The 22,828-nt window shown below is 36.2% G+C and overlaps 3 protein-coding genes across 3 annotated transcripts; 2 read left to right on the forward strand and 1 right to left on the reverse strand.

Annotated features, from left to right (window-relative positions):
• LOC125648136 (beta-1,3-glucan-binding protein-like) lies at positions 1-7,536 on the reverse strand. The gene is made up of 12 exons (XM_048875065.2): positions 7,375-7,536; positions 7,194-7,280; positions 6,854-6,970; positions 4,728-4,858; positions 4,544-4,618; positions 4,169-4,235; positions 3,386-3,556; positions 3,209-3,286; positions 2,811-2,925; positions 2,556-2,627; positions 2,181-2,310; positions 1-227 (listed from the first exon to the last, which is right to left on the reverse strand). Exons 1-12 carry the CDS (start codon positions 7,475-7,477, stop codon positions 27-29), a joined length of 1,347 nt encoding a protein of 448 aa, XP_048731022.2. The 5' UTR covers positions 7,478-7,536; the 3' UTR covers positions 1-26.
• A 4,583-nt stretch (positions 7,537-12,119) lies between these two features.
• LOC130047193 (TRIO and F-actin-binding protein-like) lies at positions 12,120-14,357 on the forward strand. Its single transcript, XM_056141792.1, has 3 exons — positions 12,120-12,138; positions 12,397-13,218; positions 13,462-14,357. Exons 1-3 carry the CDS (start codon positions 12,120-12,122, stop codon positions 14,355-14,357), a joined length of 1,737 nt encoding a protein of 578 aa, XP_055997767.1.
• Positions 14,358-16,745: 2,388 nt separating this feature from the next.
• Positions 16,746-22,733, forward strand: LOC125646122 (uncharacterized). The gene is made up of 6 exons (XM_048872277.2): positions 16,746-16,924; positions 18,175-18,247; positions 20,673-20,736; positions 21,274-21,389; positions 21,512-21,539; positions 21,656-22,733. Exons 1-6 carry the CDS (start codon positions 16,789-16,791, stop codon positions 21,731-21,733), a joined length of 495 nt encoding a protein of 164 aa, XP_048728234.1. The 5' UTR covers positions 16,746-16,788; the 3' UTR covers positions 21,734-22,733.
• The last annotated feature ends 95 nt before the right edge of the window (positions 22,734-22,828 follow it).

Raw genomic sequence — 22,828 nt, forward strand, 5'->3', positions numbered from 1 at the left:
AATCTTGTATCAGTTTATTATTTTAGTTAGTATTGAATGAGCTCCACATAATCGATTAACATTGCTACATCATCGCCATGCCATGTTTTCAGCCAATCGCCTCGGTGCTCCCAGAAGTCCCTCATGGGGTGTGGAGAATTGTTTCGCCAGGGCTTTGGTACGTCGAATTGGCCATCACTGAAGAACCCACCAGTCCCTCCAACAGCGACGTTCAGAATGAGATGGAACTATGACAGAAACGTCACATGATTAGGTTTAATGATGACGTTTGATATTAAATTTCGAGCCTTCAAAGCATATTATGAAACAATGGTGATGTCCTTTATGTAATCTAATATTGTAGAGGGTGTTCGTAACAAAAATGACATATGCCTATAAGATGAATCCCCCCATTTGGCTAAATATCTGGAAAGGAGAGTATATATCTATCAATCTATTTATATATATATATATATATATATATATATATATATATATATATATATATATATATATTACGAAGTGATGAGATGATTTTGGTACTTTAGAGACAAATAAGAGAGAGGTAGCGGTAATTTACAGACTTAGATAATATCTAAGGACTTCATACAAGAGAATGGTTTTCTGATATATGTGATCAAACACTGAAGAGAAAATATTACTTAACTTAGCATATTCTACAGGTTTGTAAGAGGATATTGTAGAGAACGATGAGGAAATATTCTACAGGCTCATGGTTTGATAATGTAAAACTTATACGGTACCAATTTTGATGCACCAGATGCGCATTTCGACAAATAATGTCTCTTCAGTGATGCTCAACCGAAATGTTTGAATTCCGAAATAACTCTGAAGTAATAGAGCTAAATATAGCCAAAAACAGCGTGCCAAAAAAGTGGAGCCAAATTCGTCCAAGGATAAGAGCTATGCATGAGGGAGATAATCCTTAATTTTGAAATGAATTTCTAAATTTTATAACAGCAATAATGTGATACTGTACGTGAGTGAATACTTGACCGATAAATATTTTACAGGTTCTTTGGTGATTATTGGCTGTTTAATGGATACTTTACAAGTTGTTCAATGAATATTTTACATATTGTTCAGTGAATACTTTACTCGCTGTTTAATGAATATTTTACAACTGTATCGTGAATAACGGTACTTTACATGCTGTGCAGTGAATATTTCATAGACTATTTCGTGAATAGTTTACACATGATAGTGAATATAAATGTTCTTTACATGTTGTTTAGTGAACACTTTACACATTGTTTGGTGAATATTTTACAGGCTATTAAGTGGATATTTACAGGGTGTTAAGAGAATACTTTACAGGTTGTTAAGTGAATATTTACATACTTTACAGATTTTTAATTTTAAATTAATACTTGACAGGTTGTTAAGTGAATACTTGACAGGTTTTTAAGTGAATACTTGACAGGTTGTTAAGTGAATACTTGACAGGTTGTTAAGTGAATACTTGACAGGCTGTTAAGTGAATACTTGACAGGTTGTTAAGTGAATACTTGACAGGTTGTTAAGTGAATACTTGACAGGTTGTTAAGTGAATACTTGACAGGTTATTAAGTGAATACTTGACAGGTTGTTAAGTGAATACTTGACAGATTGTTAAGTGAATACTTGACAGGTTGTTAAGTGAATACTTGACAGGTTGTTAAGTGAATACTTGACAGGTTGTTAAGTGAATACTTGACAGGTTGTTAAGTGAATACTTTACAGGTTGTTAAGTGAATACTTTACAGGTTGTTAAGTGAATACTTTACAGGTTATTAAGTGAATGCTTGACAGGTTGTTACGTGAATACTTGACAGGTTGTTAAGTGAATACTTTACAGGTTGTTAAGTGAATACTTTACATGTTATCAAGTTAATACTTTACAGGTTGTTACGTGAATACTTGACAGGTTATCAAGTGAATACTTTACAGGTTGTTAAATGAATACTTGACAGGTTGTTAAGTGAATACTTTACAGGTTATTAAGTGAATACTTTACAGGTTGTTAAGTGAATACTTTACAGGTTGTTAAGTGAATACTTGACAGGTTGTTAAGTGAATACTGGACAGGTTGTTAAGTAAATACTTGACAGGTTGTTAAGTGAATACTTGACAGATTGTTAAGTGAATACTTGACAGGTTGTTAAGTGAATACTTGACAGGTTGTTAAGTGAATACTTTACAGGCTGATCAAAAGGAGCATTATGAGGTCCGTATCTCCACGGGTCCTCGATATTGTGGTAGGGACAATAGTTGTACATTCCATTCCATGGAGTGCTCAGTCTGTAGATTTCCTGGTCATCAACCAAGATGCTGAAACAGTTTGCTTTGTTTAATCTCTAAAAGAGTAAACTAATGGTAAAGAGATGGTTTATAAGGTTTCAAGTTTTACTAAAGACTCTTTGATTTCATTAGTAATCAAACAATATCGTAGACATAATTGCCCTGATATGCGTTACAAGAGCTATAAGTGTTTATAACGTTATAATTGCAATTGATAACATACATAAGACGATCTATAAGTGTTCATAACGTTATAATTGCAATTGATAACATACATAAGACGATCTTTGTTCCAATCCAAAGAGTAGGTATGCCACCCGTGCCAGCCATCTGGTTGGTTTAAATACCTGTAAAAGTTCGGAATTCATTAATACCGCAGAACAAAAATGTACGTAGCAAAAAATAGTTTTTAAATGATTATATATATGACTAATTGTTAAAGCTTTATACATTATCTTTTGTTTTGACTTAGAGCTAATGAGATATTTTGCTCAGCTGTCTATGAATGCTACACTTGGGCTACAACTGACTTTTCACCATGTGTCTTCTGGAAACAGTTGTGTCCGGCATCAGGGCCCCAGTGAAGTGTAGAAGCAATGGAGCGAATCCCACGATCAGATCCCCATTCATTGGTCCAGGCATTCCCTTCATGTAACACAAGATTCGTGTATTTAAAGCATAAATTTCACTTTAAAAAAATTAATTTATTTCTTATATATACATTTTACTTTCATTGTTGTCGAAATTTCTAGCTGTTAAAGTAGGCATACTATATTTATGAAGATTCAAACGCGGATTGTTTACAACTGCATCGATTAATTCAGGAAGAAATGATTATTATTAAAAACTGGTAAAGATATAAAAGGCAAACACAGATAAAACTGATTGTTCTGTTTAATATTACGAAAACTATTAAGGATACACGTACCTTTAGTCTCCATAAGATCTATCTCTCCAGAACGAGGCCAACCTCCATAGTGGTTATCACGTGGCAATAACCATATAGCTGGATTGAATGGTCATAGAACAATTTTACACTAATAAGATGGCAATATTACAAAATATCATTTCATATTATCTCAGTTCAATGAAGATCAGAACTGACCTGGCCAGAGCCATGCGCCTTTTGGAACCTTTGCTCTCACATTGACCTTTCCGTAGGTGATAGCAGCGTTGGTGGTTACTTTTCCGGACATTATGGGTGGAAGGATTTCCTGTCCGTAAGATGACTTATAACAGCCGTTGTTGACGTTATTTGTACAGGAATGCCATAGGTCTAAATGTGATGCAAACGTTTGATAATCAAGGACCTTTGACAATTAGTAATTTGAAATTAGAACTTAAGGTAACTCCATGCTCGCAGTTTTATCTGATACAAGTTTAAAAAGTGTATTCATTTCCATTTATTAGAGCTAAAACTAATAAATCATCAAATAAAAATTATAGGTCATCGCACTTTTTAAGATGCGAGATATACATAAACAGAATCATATATCACCGTCAGAAAATTGCAGCGTTATCAAAATTTCATAAAAACTGGTCATGACGATATAATAGCATTCAAAACAATTGTTCCTTCACAAAAATATACAAAATGTCGGTAAAAAATAAAGGAAATCTATCGCATAATAAACTTGATAAGATTTAAATGGAGTCATTGCCCTTGGGATTAATATTTTGAAACATATCATTGATTATTCACCTATTACTTAGACTTTTGAAATAGTTTATTTCTAAAAAGGTTTTTAACAATAACTATAAGAATAGACTCCAACAAAATTTATGTTCCTATCATGCATAAATCTAAATAAATCGTTGATTTTGCAAAATCTGATGACATCATAGGACGGTGGAATTACTTTAAACATATCTAGGACCGTATACTCACTTTTCACATCCATGTGACCATTGTAGAGGTTTCCTTCATTGAAACTATGATGGTCTACTGTTAATGTCTGCAACAATATATTGTGAACAAATCATAAGCATTTCACATTTCGCGGTGATAATGATTTCTTCACATTTCGCGGTGATAACGATTTCTTCACATTTCGTGGTGATAACGATTTCTTCACATTTCGCGGTGATAACGATTTCTTCACATTTCGCGTTGATAACGATTTCTTCACCTTTTATTTAGTAATGAACGACAATGAAAGTGTAGTTAAATGTGCAAGCTTCTGTATATAGTACACTGTGTTTAGTTTTAATCTATCTTTTCCCGAAAATCTAAAGTTAATTTGTACACCAGATGTATACTTACAGGTTTAAGATATAAGTAGCCATTGGCGGTGTGTACGTTCGCTCTCTCGGGGGTATAAACTTGAAATTCTCCATTCTACAAAGATTGTTTTTTAGTTTCAAAACTACAAATCTATGTACTCCGTGCAACACAATTTAAACTCTATGTAAAAGTGAAACTCAAACATATATATCCAAAGTCTCACCCCTCCTCCCCATGCGCTGACCTCCGTGTTGTAACGAGCTGCATCGAAGTCGCCATTAAAATCGTCTCTGAATACCACGGTTTGTCTAAGACTGCGAAATTGTCCTGGTTCGAATCGCTTTAGTAAGACAGCTGAAAGGCATATACAGAGCTTGGAGTGGAGTATTGGAGGAAACGAGACTCAGAGTCTAGGTCATCTGGGTATGTATCACGAAGAAGATAGAAATTCCCAGACTGTCGTGTAATATTTGTTATTCATAATGCAGGGATTGATTGATTTCTAACGGAGTCAACAGTGCTATTAGGTAAAGTGCCACAGGCGCAATTTCATGGGGGTGGAGGTGGTATTTTGTTGAAACTTGAATATACTGGTGGGGGCACCCTCGGAATAGTTTGTATCGTATTTTGTTTATTAAAATACAGTATATACAAATATAGTTTGTTTGGGGTTTTTTTAAATCACTTATTAGAAAATACTACATGTAACAATGATTTCGGTAGATCTGGATATCTAGTGAAGAATGAATGGAAAACTTATTCGTCAATGCGTAATGCACATTGATGCAATTTTCCGCCCAATCATTTAATTGATACATCGATCAACCCAGAAAGTATTGATCAGAGTCTTGTCTGAAAATATAACGTATTTCATGACACACGTGTCGCCGTCGTCACAAACCACGGGTTATTGTTTCGTTTGTGGAATGGAATGAAACAATAACCCGTGGTTTGTGGAATGGAATGAAACAATAACCCGTGGTTTGCAATGATGAAGTGTCGCATAATCAGTTTTTAAATTGAGATTTGATGTTTCCTCGATTGGAAGAAAATGGCGGGAATTCGCGTGTTACATTTGTGATATCGTACATGGTAAATTCAAGATTGCCGAAATCAGAATTACCTTTGGTTATTTGGTCCATTTCTTGTATTAATATAGATGTATTTCACATTACAGTCATATTTATATCGAAGTATATTCGTAAAACTAGTTCTTTAAATTTGCGTCAGAAGGCAGTCGGGTTTAGAGCTGTGACATGTCTCTACTAACATTTTTTAATATATAAAACCTAAAATCGGGAACACTGTTTTGTCATTGACTATGGGAAATGTAAAGAGGAAGGATCTGTATCATGATAAAGTCGACTGTCACATGAAACCTTGGTGTTTAGGGATTCCTCCGAAAAATCCGCAGCAATTTTCACTTATAATGTCGTAAACTTGGCAACGGAACAGTTGCTATCTATTTTAAGGACTCGGGTATCCTGCGGTCAGGGCCCCCACTTACGTATTTGAGATAACGACGTGAGTCTGTAGAGCTATCGACGACACTTGCTACAAAGCAAAACTTTGATAAATGATGAAAATGAATACTTCATTCATATTTTCATAAGTAAAATGAATAAAATGCACCATACGATATATCCTCATGATTCCTCAATAAGTCCAAAACAGCGGGGGAAATTTATGTGGAGTTACCTTGGGAGGGGGTAATATATTTCAACTTTCGAACATCATAAAAAACATTACAGGTCCCTTATTCTGTAGGTTTTTCATATTTGTACTTATTATAACAAAACTAAGCCAAAAAATATATATCACCCTTTGCTTCCATTTTGTATTTAATGTTCTAAAAAATTGTTTTTACCTTCTTTTGAAGAGTTCCAATTTTTTTAATTTTATACAGATTTTGGACAAAATTTGGGCATGTTTGAAAGTTTCCTTACTGTAGAGTAATTATTGATACTTATTTACCAACATGATGCATCTAGAGATTCTTTAATGAAAGTGTGAAAAGAGTTCAATTGATTACAGAGGCTCTATACGATACAGCACCCAGTAAACACTAAAAATTTGATCATCTTGACTTCGTTCAGTCTGTAATGTTGCTACATTGTATTTTCACATTTTGTACTGAGATTAGTTCGATCTGTTTGTATCAGGCGTCCTTAAGATATACATGTACAAGGGTTGTATGACCAAAGTAAGGTAAACGAGGACCAACCAACTGATAAGCAGTTAATACTTACCGCAGATCTTAAATAATGGCTGAACAGTTCAGAACGCCAAAAGAAGCCATAGATCCCTTCCTACATACACGTAATTCTTTCCGGAAGTCCTAATACCAACCTTTACTCCACTCGGATTCCACCAGCATCTCATTTTGGATGACGGACATTTTGTATTCCAGCATGTCGCCGGTACGGACGTCCGCCTCTTCATCTACAAAATCCCATGTGTCCGTCTCTAAAAGTAGAAAAATCGAAAGCTATTAATAAATCGCCACAAAAGTAGTAAACAAAAACCGACAAACAAACAGACATACGTGATAAAAAAAAAAAGCTGAATGAATTTCAAATGGAGATGAAATTTTGAACAATTTATACAAAGTAGACGTGATTTTAAGTGTTTGAATGGACTTACCATCATTATATAGTATATACTTCCGTGGGTGTTTGAATGGACTTACCATCCGTCTTTGCCTTTATTACATAGTCCCTGGTTTTACCATTGCGATCCTTCACGGTAAAAATGACGAGAGAAATACCGTCGTCATCTGGAATTAGAAGTTAACTTTATCAGTCATTCAAAAGTTGTCAATGACAACATAAAACACCCGGGTATGTGACGGATAACATCCTCTCCATTACCTGATACACTCAGCTTCAACCCTGACTTTCCGACAATGGAAAATTCGGGTGAACTATGACTTAGAGAGAAAGTCAGAAAAACTACAAAGGCACCGAGGATCATGTCTGTATGTGAAGTTTTGGAACAATCATATCTCTCTATATAGGAACCAAGTGAAAGGTCTTGATATTCACCTCTCTGATAATTTTTGATAGATAAAGTAAAATTGACACGTGTTTAGTCAATTTTAAATCTATAACATTCAATTAATACATAAAAAACAGAAGTGTTTCATACCAATTGTTAAGCCGTTCTTGATACACTGATTTTGACTATGGATCACTCCGTTCATCTAATCAAGATATAGAGCTCACGGTGGATGTGACATTGGATGCTTACTCCTCCTCGTCACTTGATCCCACCTCTGGTAGTATTTGCTCAACTCTTAATTTTGTATTCCTTATAGAAGTTATGAGATTGATCACTGTTATCTTCAAATTTTCGTAGTACTTGAAACCAACTTTTATTCACGATGACTTTATATCGAGATTTACCAATGATGAGATGGTTCGCGAAGAGAAACACTCGCCATAATGAGGTCTCTCGAACCTCGCGAAAATTTTAGCACGCGAATGAAAAATAAAATTGGTCTACAGTATATGGCTAGCAACATATAGATTCTGTTCAAGTTTTAGGCAATATGTAAACCGGATTAAATTAAGGTGGTGGCGAGTACGTGACCACCACACCTTCAGCTCACCATAATCTGTCAAAAGGTTGCATATATATGTGTAGATCAGTAAATGAAAATATCATTTGACTGAGGAACCTTTATGATTGTATTACTTGCTAATCGTATCTTCATTCAGTGCACATAGATGAGGTCCAATCTTTGTACTTAGAGTGATACATTTAGGCTATTGACGACAAAATATAGCACTCTCATTCCTGACATTTTCTCCCATTTCTAGGTAAATGTATTATAATTTATTTCGTTCCTGCCCTTCCCTGCATCCTTTCGTCAAAATATCATCAACTAATACATCGCTGTCGTTTTCTGTGTTGCTCATTGCTGTACAGTATTGTAATGGTTCTGTGGACTATCTCCTCTGTCATGCTGATGAGAGAATTACCAAGTGTCCTACAATCATCCTGGGCTTTTCCCTAGTTCTACTTAAGGTATTCCATGTATAATGAAAGGATGATGAACAATTTTGAAGGATTTAGATCAACACAAGAGGCCTAGGGGCCTTATAGGTCACCTGAGTATCATGTAACAACCTTCCAATGTTTGAATTAGGTTTGTGTTTAAATACAGTATAAGAATTTTACTTTAGGATGGAAGAAACATTGAATAGCTATGTGGTCAGCCCCGCCTTTGCACCAGAACCCCTGACCCAGGGGCCATAAATTTCAGTTTTGAAAGAAGCATCCTTGATCATCATTATCATACTATTAGTGTGTCTACTTAATACCCAGCAGCAGAGGAGAAGATTTTCAAAGAAATAAAATGCATTTTCACTATATGATCAATAGGGCCCCACCCTAATACCAGAACCCCTGACCCAGGGGCCATGAACTCCACAATTTTGAAAGAGGCATCCTTGCTCATCATAACCATGCTATTGGTTTGTCTACTTAATACCCAAGGACAGACAAGAAGATTTTCAAAGAAATAATGCATTTTCACTATATGACTTATAGAGCCCCACCCTAGCACCAGAACCCCTGATCCAGGGGCCATGAATTTCACAATTTTTAACAAGAGGTACTGTGAGCAATGCTCACTAAGAATACCCCCCGCTTACCCCAATCTCCCAAAGGGTGTTGGAAATAGGTATAAACTACCTCTTTTCTGAGTGTTGCTACTTCGATGTCCAGTGGGCATGGCTTTTGACCTTTTGACCCCAAAATCGATAGGGAACATCTTTCATCCCATGGGTAGTCCATATGTATGATATGGTGACTGTAGGTGGAAAGGATAACGCTTTAGAGCCCGGAAACCATATTGCTACTTCAATGTCCAGTGCGCGTGACCTTTGACCTTTTGACTCCAAAATCGATAGGGATCATCTTCATCCCATGGGTAGTCCATATATATGATATAGTGACTGTAGGTGGAAAGGATAACGCTTTAGAGCCCGGAAACCATATTGCTACTTCAATGTCCAGTGCGCGTGACCTTTGACCTTTTGACCCCCAAATCGATAGGGGTCATCTTCATCCCATGGGTAGTCCATATATATGATATGGTGACTGTAGGTGGAAAGGATAACGCTTTAGAGCCCGGAAACCATATTGCTACTTCAATGTCCAGTGCGCTTGACCTTTGACCTTTTGACCCCAAAATCAATAGGGAACATCTTCATCCTATGGGTAGTCCATATGTATGATATGGTGACTGTAGGTGGAAAGGATAACACTTTAGAGTCCGGAAACCATATTGCTACTTCGATGTCCAGTGTGCTTGACCTTTGACCTTTTGACTCCAAAATCGATAGGGAACATCTTCATACCATGGGTAGTCCATATATATGATATGGTGACGGTAGGTGGAAAGGATAATGCTTTAGAGCCCGGAAACCATTGCGTCTACAGACGGACGGATGGACGGACAGACGGACAACCCGATTCCAGTATACCTCCCCCCCCCCCACCACAACTTGTTGCGGGGGTACAAAGAGGCATCCTTGCTCATCATTACCATACTATTAGTTTGTCTACTTAATACCCAGAGACAGAGAAGATTTTCAAAGAATTTCTACATTTTCACTATATGACCAATAGAGCCCCACCCTAACACAAGAACCCCTGCCCCAGGGGCCATGAATTTCACAATTTTGGTAGAGGGCTCAACGTTCATTATAATTATACCCACAGTTTGGCTTCTTGATGTCCAGGAGTAAAGAAGAAGATTTTTTAAAATTACTCATTTTGATGGTTTTTGCCCCACCCCTCAGGCCCCAGGCGGGCAGGGACCACGAATTTCACAATTTTTGTTCCCCTCCACCCACAGATGCTATATGCCAAAATTGGTTGAAATTGGTTCAGGGGTTTCAGAGAAGAAGCTGAAAATGTTCAAATGTTAACGCACGACGAACGACGAACGACGACCGACGACGGATAAAAACAGATAGCAATAGGTCACCTGAATGAATTCAGGTGACCTAATAAAAGTTTATTGTTAAATTATTATGAAAGTGAAGCAGATGAAATTCACATGACTGGTAAATGATTAGAAGCTGACCTTTTTGCACTTAAGACTTTTTGGAAGAATTGTCTGCTCATTGTAAAAATAAGACAAATCTAATTGTCTAAAAATGTGTGTGGTTAATGATTAATTTAATTTCATATTTTCATAAAAAGAAAGTGTATGCAACTTTCTACCAAGAGATTAGTATGAAAATATAATTTGTTTTTAACATATTGTAATAAAACATGTTTTTCCCATATACTTCAATGTTAAATTCTAGGTGAAATACATCAAGCAGTAAACAAAATTTAGAAATTTCCTATGGTGGATTATTTTTATTTGTTGAACCATTCAAAATGATACCATGATTACAAATATTCCACCATCCATTTATTAGATATGAGATAATGGTCATTATACATTGAATACCTTAATATGTACTGGAGTTTCGATCTTGTTACTATCTGCTCTGAATTTTCTTCTTTCTCTGTCCAAAATTTCTCCTAATCTACGAAGGGCGTGGTCATTACCACTGGTTCTTGTCCTTTAATGCTTTCTCGCTTCCACACAAAATACAAGCCATTTTCTCTTGCGCGATGTTTCTCAATGATATATAATTTTGTGACACTTCACGTACAATTCACTTGCATTCTACCTCTTTTCTACAAAACATCTTGATGTAGATTACCATGTATGTTTTAGATCTTGCATATTTTGAAAATCCCTGGTTATTGCAAGAAAATATATAACGTCGGGTCTTATGTTTTACAGGAAGTTGTATAAATAGACATTACTCTAGCAAAGAAGGAGAGAAGCCTTTGGCACATTTAGGTATCGAACCAGGACCCTTGCATTACTAGTTAGGTGATCTAACCACTGAACTACCCAGGCCGGTATACAAACTATGTGAATATTATAATATAAAATTCAAACTTATTTCGGAAATCATTCAAGAACTCAACATATCGAGATGAAACAATTCTAGAAAAAAATGTCTGAAACGTGGCGAATGTCCAAGTTCACTTGTAGTTAAATTCACGTGTTCTAAATTTTGGCAACTTTTTACCAAGACAATAGATAAGGCTTGGCGCAGTAGCTCAGTGATAGGCGTTCGTTTTGTGGTCAGGAGGTCGAACGTTCGAGTCCTATTCGTAAGGGCAATTCATAGGTCTAAATTTACGATACTTCGCCTACAACTGGTGAGGTTCCAATGTGAGTGACAAAATGCCGTACGGGACGTAAAACAATCAATCAGTTATAATATTCTTCACCAATTTCGTCCTGTCTGCTATCTGTTTCTCCTATGTATGTAAAACTTATACGGTACCAATTTTGATGCACCAGATGCGCATTTCGACAAATAATGTCTCTTCAGTGATGCTCAACCAAAATGTTTGAAATCCTAAATAACTATGAAGTTTTAGAGCTAAATATAGCCAAAAACAGCGTGCCAAAAAAAGTGGAGCCAAATTCGTCCAAGGATAAGAGCTATGCATGAGGGAGATAATCCTTAATTTTGAAATGAATTTCTAAATTTTATAACAGCAATTAAATATACATCCGTATTTATACATGGTAATCGTATCGCCAGGTTAGGCAGAATTTCGTCAAAGTTATATGCATTAGTTTTCTAGAACTAACAATAATTCTGTATATTATTCTTGTTCGAACTTAAGAATTCATTCTCCTCTCCACTCTGATTACTCTTCTGTCCCTCTTTAATCCTAATCGACATTGGTATGTGGTATCTAAGCGTCATGGCATGCTTAGATGCTTAATACATCTACACACAGTTGTTGTAACCACAGCGAGGCATCATGAGTCATTCTGGAACAACCATTTACGAAAGGGACAATCACTCACCAAAGAGACAATCACTCACCAAAGAGACAATCACTCACCAAAGGGAAAATCACTCACCAAAGGGAAAATCACTCACCAAAGAGACAATCACTCACCAAAGAGACAATCACTCACCAAAGGGAAAACTACTCACCAAAGGAAGGGACAATTACTCACCAAAGAGACAATCACTCACCAAAGGGAAAACTACTCACCAAAGGAAGGGACAATCACTCACCAAAGAGACAATCACTCACCAAAGGGAAAATCACTCATCAAAGGGAAAATCATTCACCAAAGGGAAAACCACTCACCAAAGGAAGGGACAATCACTCACCAAAGAGACAATCACTCATCAAAGGGAAAATCACTCACCAAAGAGACAATCACTCACCAAAGAGACAATCCCTCACTAAAGGGAAAATCACTCACCAAAGGGAAAATCGCTCACCAAAGAGACAATCACTCACCAAAGGAAGGGACAATCACTCACCAAAGAGACAATCACTCATCAAAGGGAAAATTACTCACCAAAGAGACAATCCCTCACCAAAGAGAGAAGTATTCATCAAAAGAGACAATCCCTCACCAAAGGGACAATCCCTCACCAAAGAGACAATCCCTCACCAAAGAGACAATTCCTCACCAAAGGGACAATCACTCACCAAAGAGACAATCCCTCACCAAAGAGAGAAGTATTCATCAAAAGAGACAATCCCTCACCAAAGGGACAATCCCTCACCAAAGAGACAATCACTCACCAAAGAGACAATTCCTCACCAAAGGGACAATCACTCACCAAAGAGACAATCCCTCACCAAAGAGAGAAGTATTCATCAAAAGAGACAATCCCTCACCAAAGGGAAAATCACTCACTAAAGAGACAATCAATCACCAAAGAAACAATCACACACCATAGGAATAATCCCTCACCAAAGAGACAATCACTCACCAAAGAGACAATCACTCACCAAAGGGAAAAGCGCTCACCAAAGAGACAATCACTCACCAAAGAGAGAAATATTCATCAAAAGGGACAATCACTCACCAAAGGAATAATCCCTCATCAAAGAGACAATCACTCACCAAGGAGATAATATCTCACCAAAGGGACAATCTCTCACCAAAGAGACAATCCCTCACCAAAGAGACAATCCCTCACCAAAGAGACAATCACTCAAAAAAAAAGGAAAATCCCTCACCAAAGAGACAATCACTCACCAAAGAGACAATCCCTCACCAAAGAGACAATCCCTCACCAAAGGGACAATCACTCACCAAAGAGACAATCCCTCACCAAAGAGACAATCACTCACTAAAGAGAGAAGTATTCATCAAAAGAGACAATCACTCACCAAAGGGACAATCACTCACCAAAGAAACAATCCCTCAACAAAGAGAGAAGTATTCATCAAAAGAGACAATCCCTCACCAAAGGGACAATCACTCACCAAAGAGACAATCCCTCACCAAAGGGACAATCCCTCACCAAAGAGACAATCCTCACCAAAGAGACAATCCCTCACCAAAGAGAGAAGTATTCATCAAAAGAGACAATCACTCACCAAAGAGACAATCACTCACCAAAGGGACAATCACTCACCAAAGAGACAATCCCTCACCAAAGAGACAACCCCTCACCAAAGGGACAATCACTCACCAAAGAGACAATCACTCACCAAAGGGACAATCACTCACCAAAAAGACAATCCCTCACCAAAGAGACAGTCCCTCACCAAAGAGAGAAGTATTCATCAAAAGAGACAATCACTCACCAAAGAGACAATCACTCACCAAAGGGACATTCACTCACCAAAGAGACAATCCCTCACCAAAGAGACAATCCCTCACCAAAGGGACAATCACTCACCGAAGAGACAATCACTCACCAAAGGACTGGACAATCACTCACCAAACATTCCTCACTATAAGTTGAAGACTTCCCTTTTTGAAATCATAGACCGTTGATTCTTCAACAAAATGGAAATCGGAAATATTCATATCTAGTGATAAGTCATCCAAAAAATAACTTTGTTAAACACCACTCTGATTCCACGCACAAGTACTCTGAAGTTGAAATAAAAATATGCTAGAGTTCCTCTTTGACAATATATTCATGATTTTTGGTGATCAGGTCTTCCAAAATTCTGTTAGAATTCCCATGGGCACAAAGTCTGCTTCTTTGTTAGCTGACCTGTTTATATCAGCAGAATTTATTCAAAAACTTCTACGTGAGAAGAAAAAATCTTTTGCTGTGACCTTCAATTCGACATTTAGATATATCGACGACGTTTTGTCTATTAAGGTAGTACTCTACATCGTCATAATGGCTGACTTCCTTTAAAAACATGGATGAAAAAATCGATATCAGCAATATTTGACTTTTCCTTTTCAATATAAATACATAGCCGAGTAGCTCAGTAGGTTAGAATACCGACTGCTGAACTGTAGGTCGCAGGTTCGAGTCCAGCAGGGGTTTTAAAAAAATTTCAGATTACTTTCTACTAAAACTGTACTTCTTGACAAAATAAAGTACATTTGAAAATTTTCAACTTCAAAATAATGTTGTACATATCCTCCACTTTTCATCCACATCAAATTTCTCTGGTGTAGCATACCTCCTTAACATTAACTTTCATTCATATGTCGATTCGATATATCCTTGTGAACTCGAAATAAAAGACACCACAGAGTCGTCCACTTCTGCTCCATACTTAGATATTTTATTGAAAGTAGACATTAACGGCAAACTGACAACACAACTGTGACAAACGGGATGATTTCAGCTCAATCGTCAACTTCCCAAATTTATGTAACAATATTCCATTATCACCTGCATGTGGTGTTTATATCTTTTAACTGATTCGATACGCAACAGCCTGTTCTGGGTATAGTCAGGTTTTAAATCGAGACAAGCTACTGACAAACAAGTTGATGGTACAAGGGTTTCAACAGTCTCGATTGAAGTCAGTATTTCGCAAATTCTATGGTCGTTATAACGGTCTAGCTCTTCAATACAACCTATCATTGGGTCAAATGCTCGCTGACATGTTTCATACCGATTGTTAGGTCATTTTTGGCACACTGATTTTGACTACGAATAACTCCGTTTTGCCTGATCAGGATAGAGGACTCGATCGACAGGGGATGCTTGCTTCTCCTAGGCACCTGGTTCCACCTCTGTTGTGTCCAGGGGTCCGTGTTTGCCCAACTATCTATTTTGTATTGCTTGTGGGAGTTGTGGGATTGATCACTGTTCGTTATCTTCACTTTTAACCAAAGAGACAATCACTCACCAAAGGACTGGACAATCACTCACCAAAGGAACAATCACTTACAAAAGAGAGAATCACTCGCCAAAGAGACAATCACTCACCAAAGAGACAATCACTCACCATCGGGGCAAATTACTCACCAAATGCACAACCACTCACCATAGTCAACAGGATCACACTTTTGTATGAAAGGTGAAGATAACGAACAGTGATCAATCTCATAAATCCGATAAGCAATACAAAATAGAGAATTGAGCAAACACGGACCCCTGGACACACCAGAGGTGGGATCAGGTACCTAGGAGAAGTAAGCATCCCATGTCGACCGGTCACACCCGCCGTGAGCCACATCCTTTCGTATAATATTCTAAAAAAAAAGTGGTCATTTTGGGATCTGCCGTCTCCCTTTTATGAGCGGAAAAAATACACCCTTGGGTCGCAGCATCCACTGTTTCTGAATCCTCCCATTAAGAATGTTGCAGACTGCACCATTGTATCTTGTACCATGATGTCCAATAAATGGAACATCTTGATTATGTTTGATTAGATAACCAGCTATTCATCCCCGGATTAGTTGATTGATTGTTTGTTTGTTTTACGTCCCGTCAAGAATTTTTCATTCATATTGAGACGTCACCAGCTATAAGTGAAGTACCACCAAAAAAATAATAATACCCAAACATGAAAATGTGTCCCTCAGCTGTTCACAAATTTATGGGTGAAACTTGGAAATTTTGTACATTTTACCTTGTATGCCTAATCATTATCTTGCATGACATATTATAATATTTTAGGAGAGGTACTAGTTGTTAGAAGTTGTTCTCAATCCTTTCGATTTGATGAAATTGATCAATCAAAATATCTTCAAACCAAACCAATCTTGACTCCAAATATTTTCATTCGAGTTTTATAAAACAGAAAATTTAAAAAAAAAATTATATTAATAATAATGAAAACAAATATAAATCACATCTAACTCTAAGGTGGTCCTCGTGTCCTCTACCTAAAGGTAAAATGTTTAGTCCCCCTCGCCCTGAAATCTTGAATCCGCAGGGATCTATACTCTTTTAACGTCATGTGATACTCACGTGAGTTGTCCTTTTCTCTTGCGTAAGGGACACAAAATGGCGCCGTTTTCGATGAAAGAAATAGTTTCCTTGTGCATTTTGAGTGTATTCGTGTTAATTGAGACATGTCATGCTCACCTCTGTTTAATAAGCCCTGCACAAAGAGGCTCTCTTGCAGGAATTAACAAAGCAGGTATGATTGGATGATGATATAGAGAAAGTCACGCGTGCAGTGACCGGACTAAGAGCTGGCAGCTGAATAGGGCCAAATATATATATATATTTATTTATTTATGTATATGTTGGTTTCCACTTTCCCGACCAACTCTAAACATTTCTGCCGACCCTAACACATTTTTTTCCATTCTCACAAATTTCGCGAATGTCTTCACTACAGAAAGAGTATATTTATTGACTTATTAAGCTATTTATTATGCACTAACACATTCCAAACCACAGTTTTTGTTTACAGTACAGTGGAAGTAATGTTTTGATTCATCATATAACTTTTATTTGATTAATACTAGACAATCACTATATTTTATGCATAGTAGAATACTAAATCATTAAAAAATAGTTCAACCTCTAAAAAAGAATATAGCTACCTTCCGACCCTTAAAGCAATACGAGCTGTAACTGACGGCATTTTTTCAACTATCCAATTATGCATCAATTAACTCCTATTGGCATAACTGATATAATCACCAAGATCTGAAGAAAAATCCAGCAAACTAAAAAAGGGAACATTGTTTGAGAGCATACATACATTATGAGCATTTCGTATAAACCGCCATTGCGTCGTATGTACGCAGACATGGGAACAATGATTGCCGAACATAATCAGGTTGCTGAGACCGAAGTCATATACAAAGATGGAAACTGACGTGAATAACTACACATTTCGTTTGTTTAAAGTATTGCATCATTTCATGAATGACAAGAAGTACTATAAGTGTAAGAAAGTAATAATTACGCAAATGTTCAACTCAAATGAAATTTTGGTTGTGATTTTCTATACAATTGGCATGTTTTGTTTACAAATCTAACACGCGCTCAGTGCCTCCCTTTCGCTTTTTTCCAAACTGGTGACCTCCGAGGTCAATGCACATCGGAGATTACGAGCAGGAATTACTGACAGGATGACAATGATTCATGAATCGACATTTTCTGCTTATCTGATGGGTTTATTGCTTCAGATTTACTCTGATTCCATTAAGTTGTATGTATTTAATCACAAATATGTTAAATATTTGTTCTTTTATTTTTCAATTTATTTACCGTCAGTTACAGCATGTATTGCTTTAATTTTTTTTTAGGTGAAAGTGGAAACCAACATATATTTTTTTTGGCCTAGTGTTGATTATAGAAACAGTGAGGTACACTAGACAAATGCTGATTTCATGTTTTCCTCATAAAACTTTATTAATTTTTTTTTTCACTCAGGTAATGATAACTGTTTCCAAGTGAAAGGACCCTGTGGGAAAATGCCGCCAAGTAAAGATGGCGTTATTATTAGGTATGTTCTTATCAGATACCAGAGTGTCTAATGATCTCAGTATTACTCACAGTAAAGACGGCATTATTATTAGGTATGTTCTTATCAGATACCAGAGTGTCTAATGATCTCAGTATTACTCACAGTAAAGACGTCGTTATTATTAGGTATGTTATTATCAGATACCAGAGTGTCTAATGATCTCAGTACTCACAGTAAAAACGTCGTTATTATTAGGTATGTTCTTATCAGATACCAGAGTGTCTAATGATATCAGTACTCACAGTAAAGACGCCGTTATTATTAGGTATGTTATTATCAGATACCAGAGTGTCTAATGAACTCAGTATTACTCACAGTAAAGACGGCATTATTATTAGGTATGTTCTTATCAGATACCAGAGTGTCTAATGATCTCAGTATTACTCACAGTAAAGACGTCGTTATTATTAGGTATGTTATTATCAGATACCAGAGTGTCTAATGATCTCAGTACTCACAGTAAAGACGTCGTTATTATTAGGTATGTTCTTATCAGATACCAGAGTGTCTAATGATCTCAGTATTACTCACAGTAAAGACGGCATTATTATTAGGTATGTTCTTATCAGATACCAGAGTGTCTAATGATCTCAGTATTACTCACAGTAAAGACGTCGTTATTATTAGGTATGTTATTATCAGATACCAGAGTGTCTAATGATCTCAGTACTCACAGTAAAGACGTCGTTATTATTAGGTATGTTCTTATCAGATACCAGAGTGTCTAATGATATCAGTACTCACAGTAAAGACGCCGTTATTATTAGGTATGTTATTATCAGATACCAGAGTGTCTAATGAACTCAGTATTACTCACAGTAAAGACGGCATTATTATTAGGTATGTTCTTATCAGATACCAGAGTGTCTAATGATCTCAGTATTACTCACAGTAAAGACGTCGTTATTATTAGGTATGTTATTATCAGATACCAGAGTGTCTAATGATCTCAGTACTCACAGTAAAGACGTCGTTATTATTAGGTATGTTATTATCAGATACCAGAGTGTCTAATGATCTCAGTACTCACAGTAAAGACGTCGTTATTATTAGGTATGTTATTATCAGATACCAGAGTGTCTAATGATCTCAGTGCTCACAGTAAAGACGTCGTTATTATTAGGTATGTTATTATCAGATACCAGAGTGTCTAATGATCTCAGTACTCACAGTAAAGACGTCGTTATTATTAGGTATGTTATTATCAGATACCAGAGTGTCTAATGATCTCAGTACTCACAGTAAAGACGTCGTTATTATTAGGTATGTTATTATCAGATACCAGAGTATCTAATGATCTCAGTATTACTCACAGTAAAGACGTCGTTATTATTAGGTATGTTATTATCAGATACCAGAGTATCTAATGATCTCAGTGCTCACAGTAAAGACGTCGTTATTATTAGGTATGTTATTATCAGATACCAGAGTGTCTAATGATCTCAGTATTACTCACAGTAAAGACAGCGTTATTATTAGGTATGTTCTTATCAGATACCAGAGTGTCTAATGATCTCGGTATTTCTCACAGTAAAGACGTCGTTATTATTAGGTATGTTATTATCAGATACCAGAGTGTCTAATGATCTCGGTATTTCTCACAGTAAAGACGTCGTTATTATTAGGTATGTTCTTATCAGATACCAGAGTGTCTAATGATCTCAGTATTCCTCACAGTAAAGACGGCGTTATTATTAGGTATGTTCTTATCAGATACCAGAGTGTCTAATGATCTCAGTACTCACAGTAAAGACGGTGTTATTATTATTATAGTATACTATCATTAGGTGGATCTGATTGTATCAGTTCAATGATGTCATTAGTTATGACAGTGTCTGATTGTATCAGTTCAATGATGTCATTAGTTATGACAGTGTCTGATTGTATCAGTTCAATGATGTCATTAGTTATGACAGTGTCTGATTGTATCAGTTCTATGATGTCATTAGTTGTCTGATTGATACACAACTCCTCCAAGTAAAGACTGTTATCATTAGGTACAAAAGAGTACTGTAAAGGTGGTTATTTACATGTGGGGGGAATTTACGCTAATTACGTGCCAATAAGCAATCACGTAATACGCACGTAAATTCCCCCCACGCGTATAGTTATAAACATTTGATATAATATATATGCAGTTACCACGTATTTTCCCCCACACGTAATGTTGGACATGGAAAAACACGTACATAACCCCCAGGGTAAATAAGCACTTTTACAGTAATGCACCCCATATGTATTAATTGGCATTGTGATGTCATATTTTTCTGTTGTATATGAGAATATAGGTTTAAAACAGGCTTTTAAGCCCATCACTTTTAAATATAAACTAGTCCAAACTTCAGAGCTAGTGGAACAGGAAACTTTATTATTGTATAAAAGTTTTTTATTTTATTTTCCACAGACCAGGCCAGACATTAAGTGTTACCTTTCAGAAGAATTTGGATCATTTCTTGGGTTCTTCTCCAGTAAGTTTACTGTTAGAATAGACAGTGACATTGTATTGAGGTAATAGAAGAAAGGTTGGTAGCTAGGGATTTCTGGAGGGGGGGGGGGGGTTACTGTGGTTACATTATGCCTAGGGCTCTGGGTTTTCCTAAGACCCCAGAAATTCCAGGACTAATGTTGGGAGAGGGGAAAATCCTGTACTTCAAATTTTATTTGATTTTTAAAAATATTTTTAATAAGTACCTAGTAAATATTTTATCACAATGCTCCCTTGAATTTTAAATGTATGTTATATTGTTTGGTATAAAATGAGTTTATATAGTAAATTTTCAGGGGTATCAAATTTCATAAGTTATTAAAAAAGAAAGAAAAAACCAATAGTTTCGTTGATTGTTGATTTCATGGAAAGCTATTCCATGTTCCTCCTTCAGTATGAAAAATAATTGACTTAGTTGACCACTGGATTTTGGACACAAAAATTTATATTCAAGAATAAAATTACAGTTCGAAGTATTGCTTAATGATGATCGAATGATAACTTTGTACTGGTTTTATAGGGAAACTTTACTGTCGCCTTTGGGAGTGTCTCTGATGGGAAGTTCCAGCTGCTGACCACCATACCAGACCAGGGGGAGAAGTCACTGACTCTCTACACAGCGGTGGTGAAAATTCCGTAAGTGCAGACTGTCACACCTTCACATTTTTGTCAGATTCATTTTATCTGGTTTTAAACTCCCATTTATTTTAAACATGCTATGTTTAATTAATTCTATTTCTTTCTTATTTTTATGTTAGACTTGTGAAAGGAAACTATGCAATTCAAGTAAGTATTTTTTTTAAGAATTGAATATAATCAAGACTAGTGCATGTATACATTATAAAAGCGTGAATGTTTTTTACCTTGCCCTGCATTTGATCACGGTTTTGTTTTACTTGAAGGTAACATATAACACCAATAACCCTGGAGCACCACCTTCCTTCTATCAGTGTGCTGATGTCGTGGTACAAAATCTGTAGGCTGTACAGGGAAAGAGAGAGTGGGGGAGAGAAAGAGTTCAAACTAGATGTGTTGGGGTGATATGAATGCCCCTGTACAAGGGCCATAACTCTGTGAAGAGTTGTACGACCATACTCAAATGACTATTTTGCCTGTGTATTCTCATGATATATCCGTATCCCAAATTTCAATTCAAAATGTCTGTATGACTGAGATCATGAGTAGAAACTGTAAATTGTTTGAAATTTTCCAAGTCCAAGGGGCATAACTCTGCCAGATAAATTGTTTTTGACCTGAACCAAATATGAACTTGGTGTATTGTTGTGACATGTATCCTAAATTTCAATTCAAAATGTCCATGTATGACTGAAATACTAAGCGAAAAGTCCAAGGGGCACAACTCTTGTCAAAAATTATTATTGTACATTTATATAATCAACCAAAAGCAAATAAGAAAACTTGACCTGGATATTCTCGTGATGAATATATGTATACAAAATTTTAGTAGAATACATGTATGTGTACTTGTAGGAAAGATAATGAATGGAAACTGAATCTTAATGGGGCAACACTACATGTATATAGTGTCATTTCATGGTGAGACATAAAAATATTGCTCAAAATAACAACAAAGACAAGCATTGATGTACTATTAAATCATACTTCATTTGTAGTCCACTAACAAATGGCCAAATGGTAGAACTAAAAAGGTTGGCAGTTAATGATATTGATATACAGATTTATACAGTGTGGAGGGAAATCTGACAAGTATTGGGAGACAAATGTTTTATTGTAATACATTGTGTCTGATAAAACAGTATAAAAACAATGAAATTGAGAATGAAACAGAATGCCCATTGAAATGGATTGCATGGTTGTTGGACTAGGAAGTTTCACTGTAGTGTGTGCGACATTGTTTTGTAATATTCTGTCTTGATTCGGAAGTGAATCTCCTTTCTTTGATGTATTGTATAAACTGCATTTACATGTTTCGCATGATTAAATATTTTAGCAACTCTTCTTCAAATTTGTGTTATTGATCATTATCAAAAATTAGATGAGTTCCATGTCTTGATTTAGATAATTTCTAATTGCGATTATTTCTCTACGCGAGA

This window comes from Ostrea edulis, chromosome 6 (assembly GCF_947568905.1).
Source record: "Ostrea edulis chromosome 6, xbOstEdul1.1, whole genome shotgun sequence".
Taxonomy (NCBI): domain Eukaryota; kingdom Metazoa; phylum Mollusca; class Bivalvia; order Ostreida; family Ostreidae; genus Ostrea; species Ostrea edulis.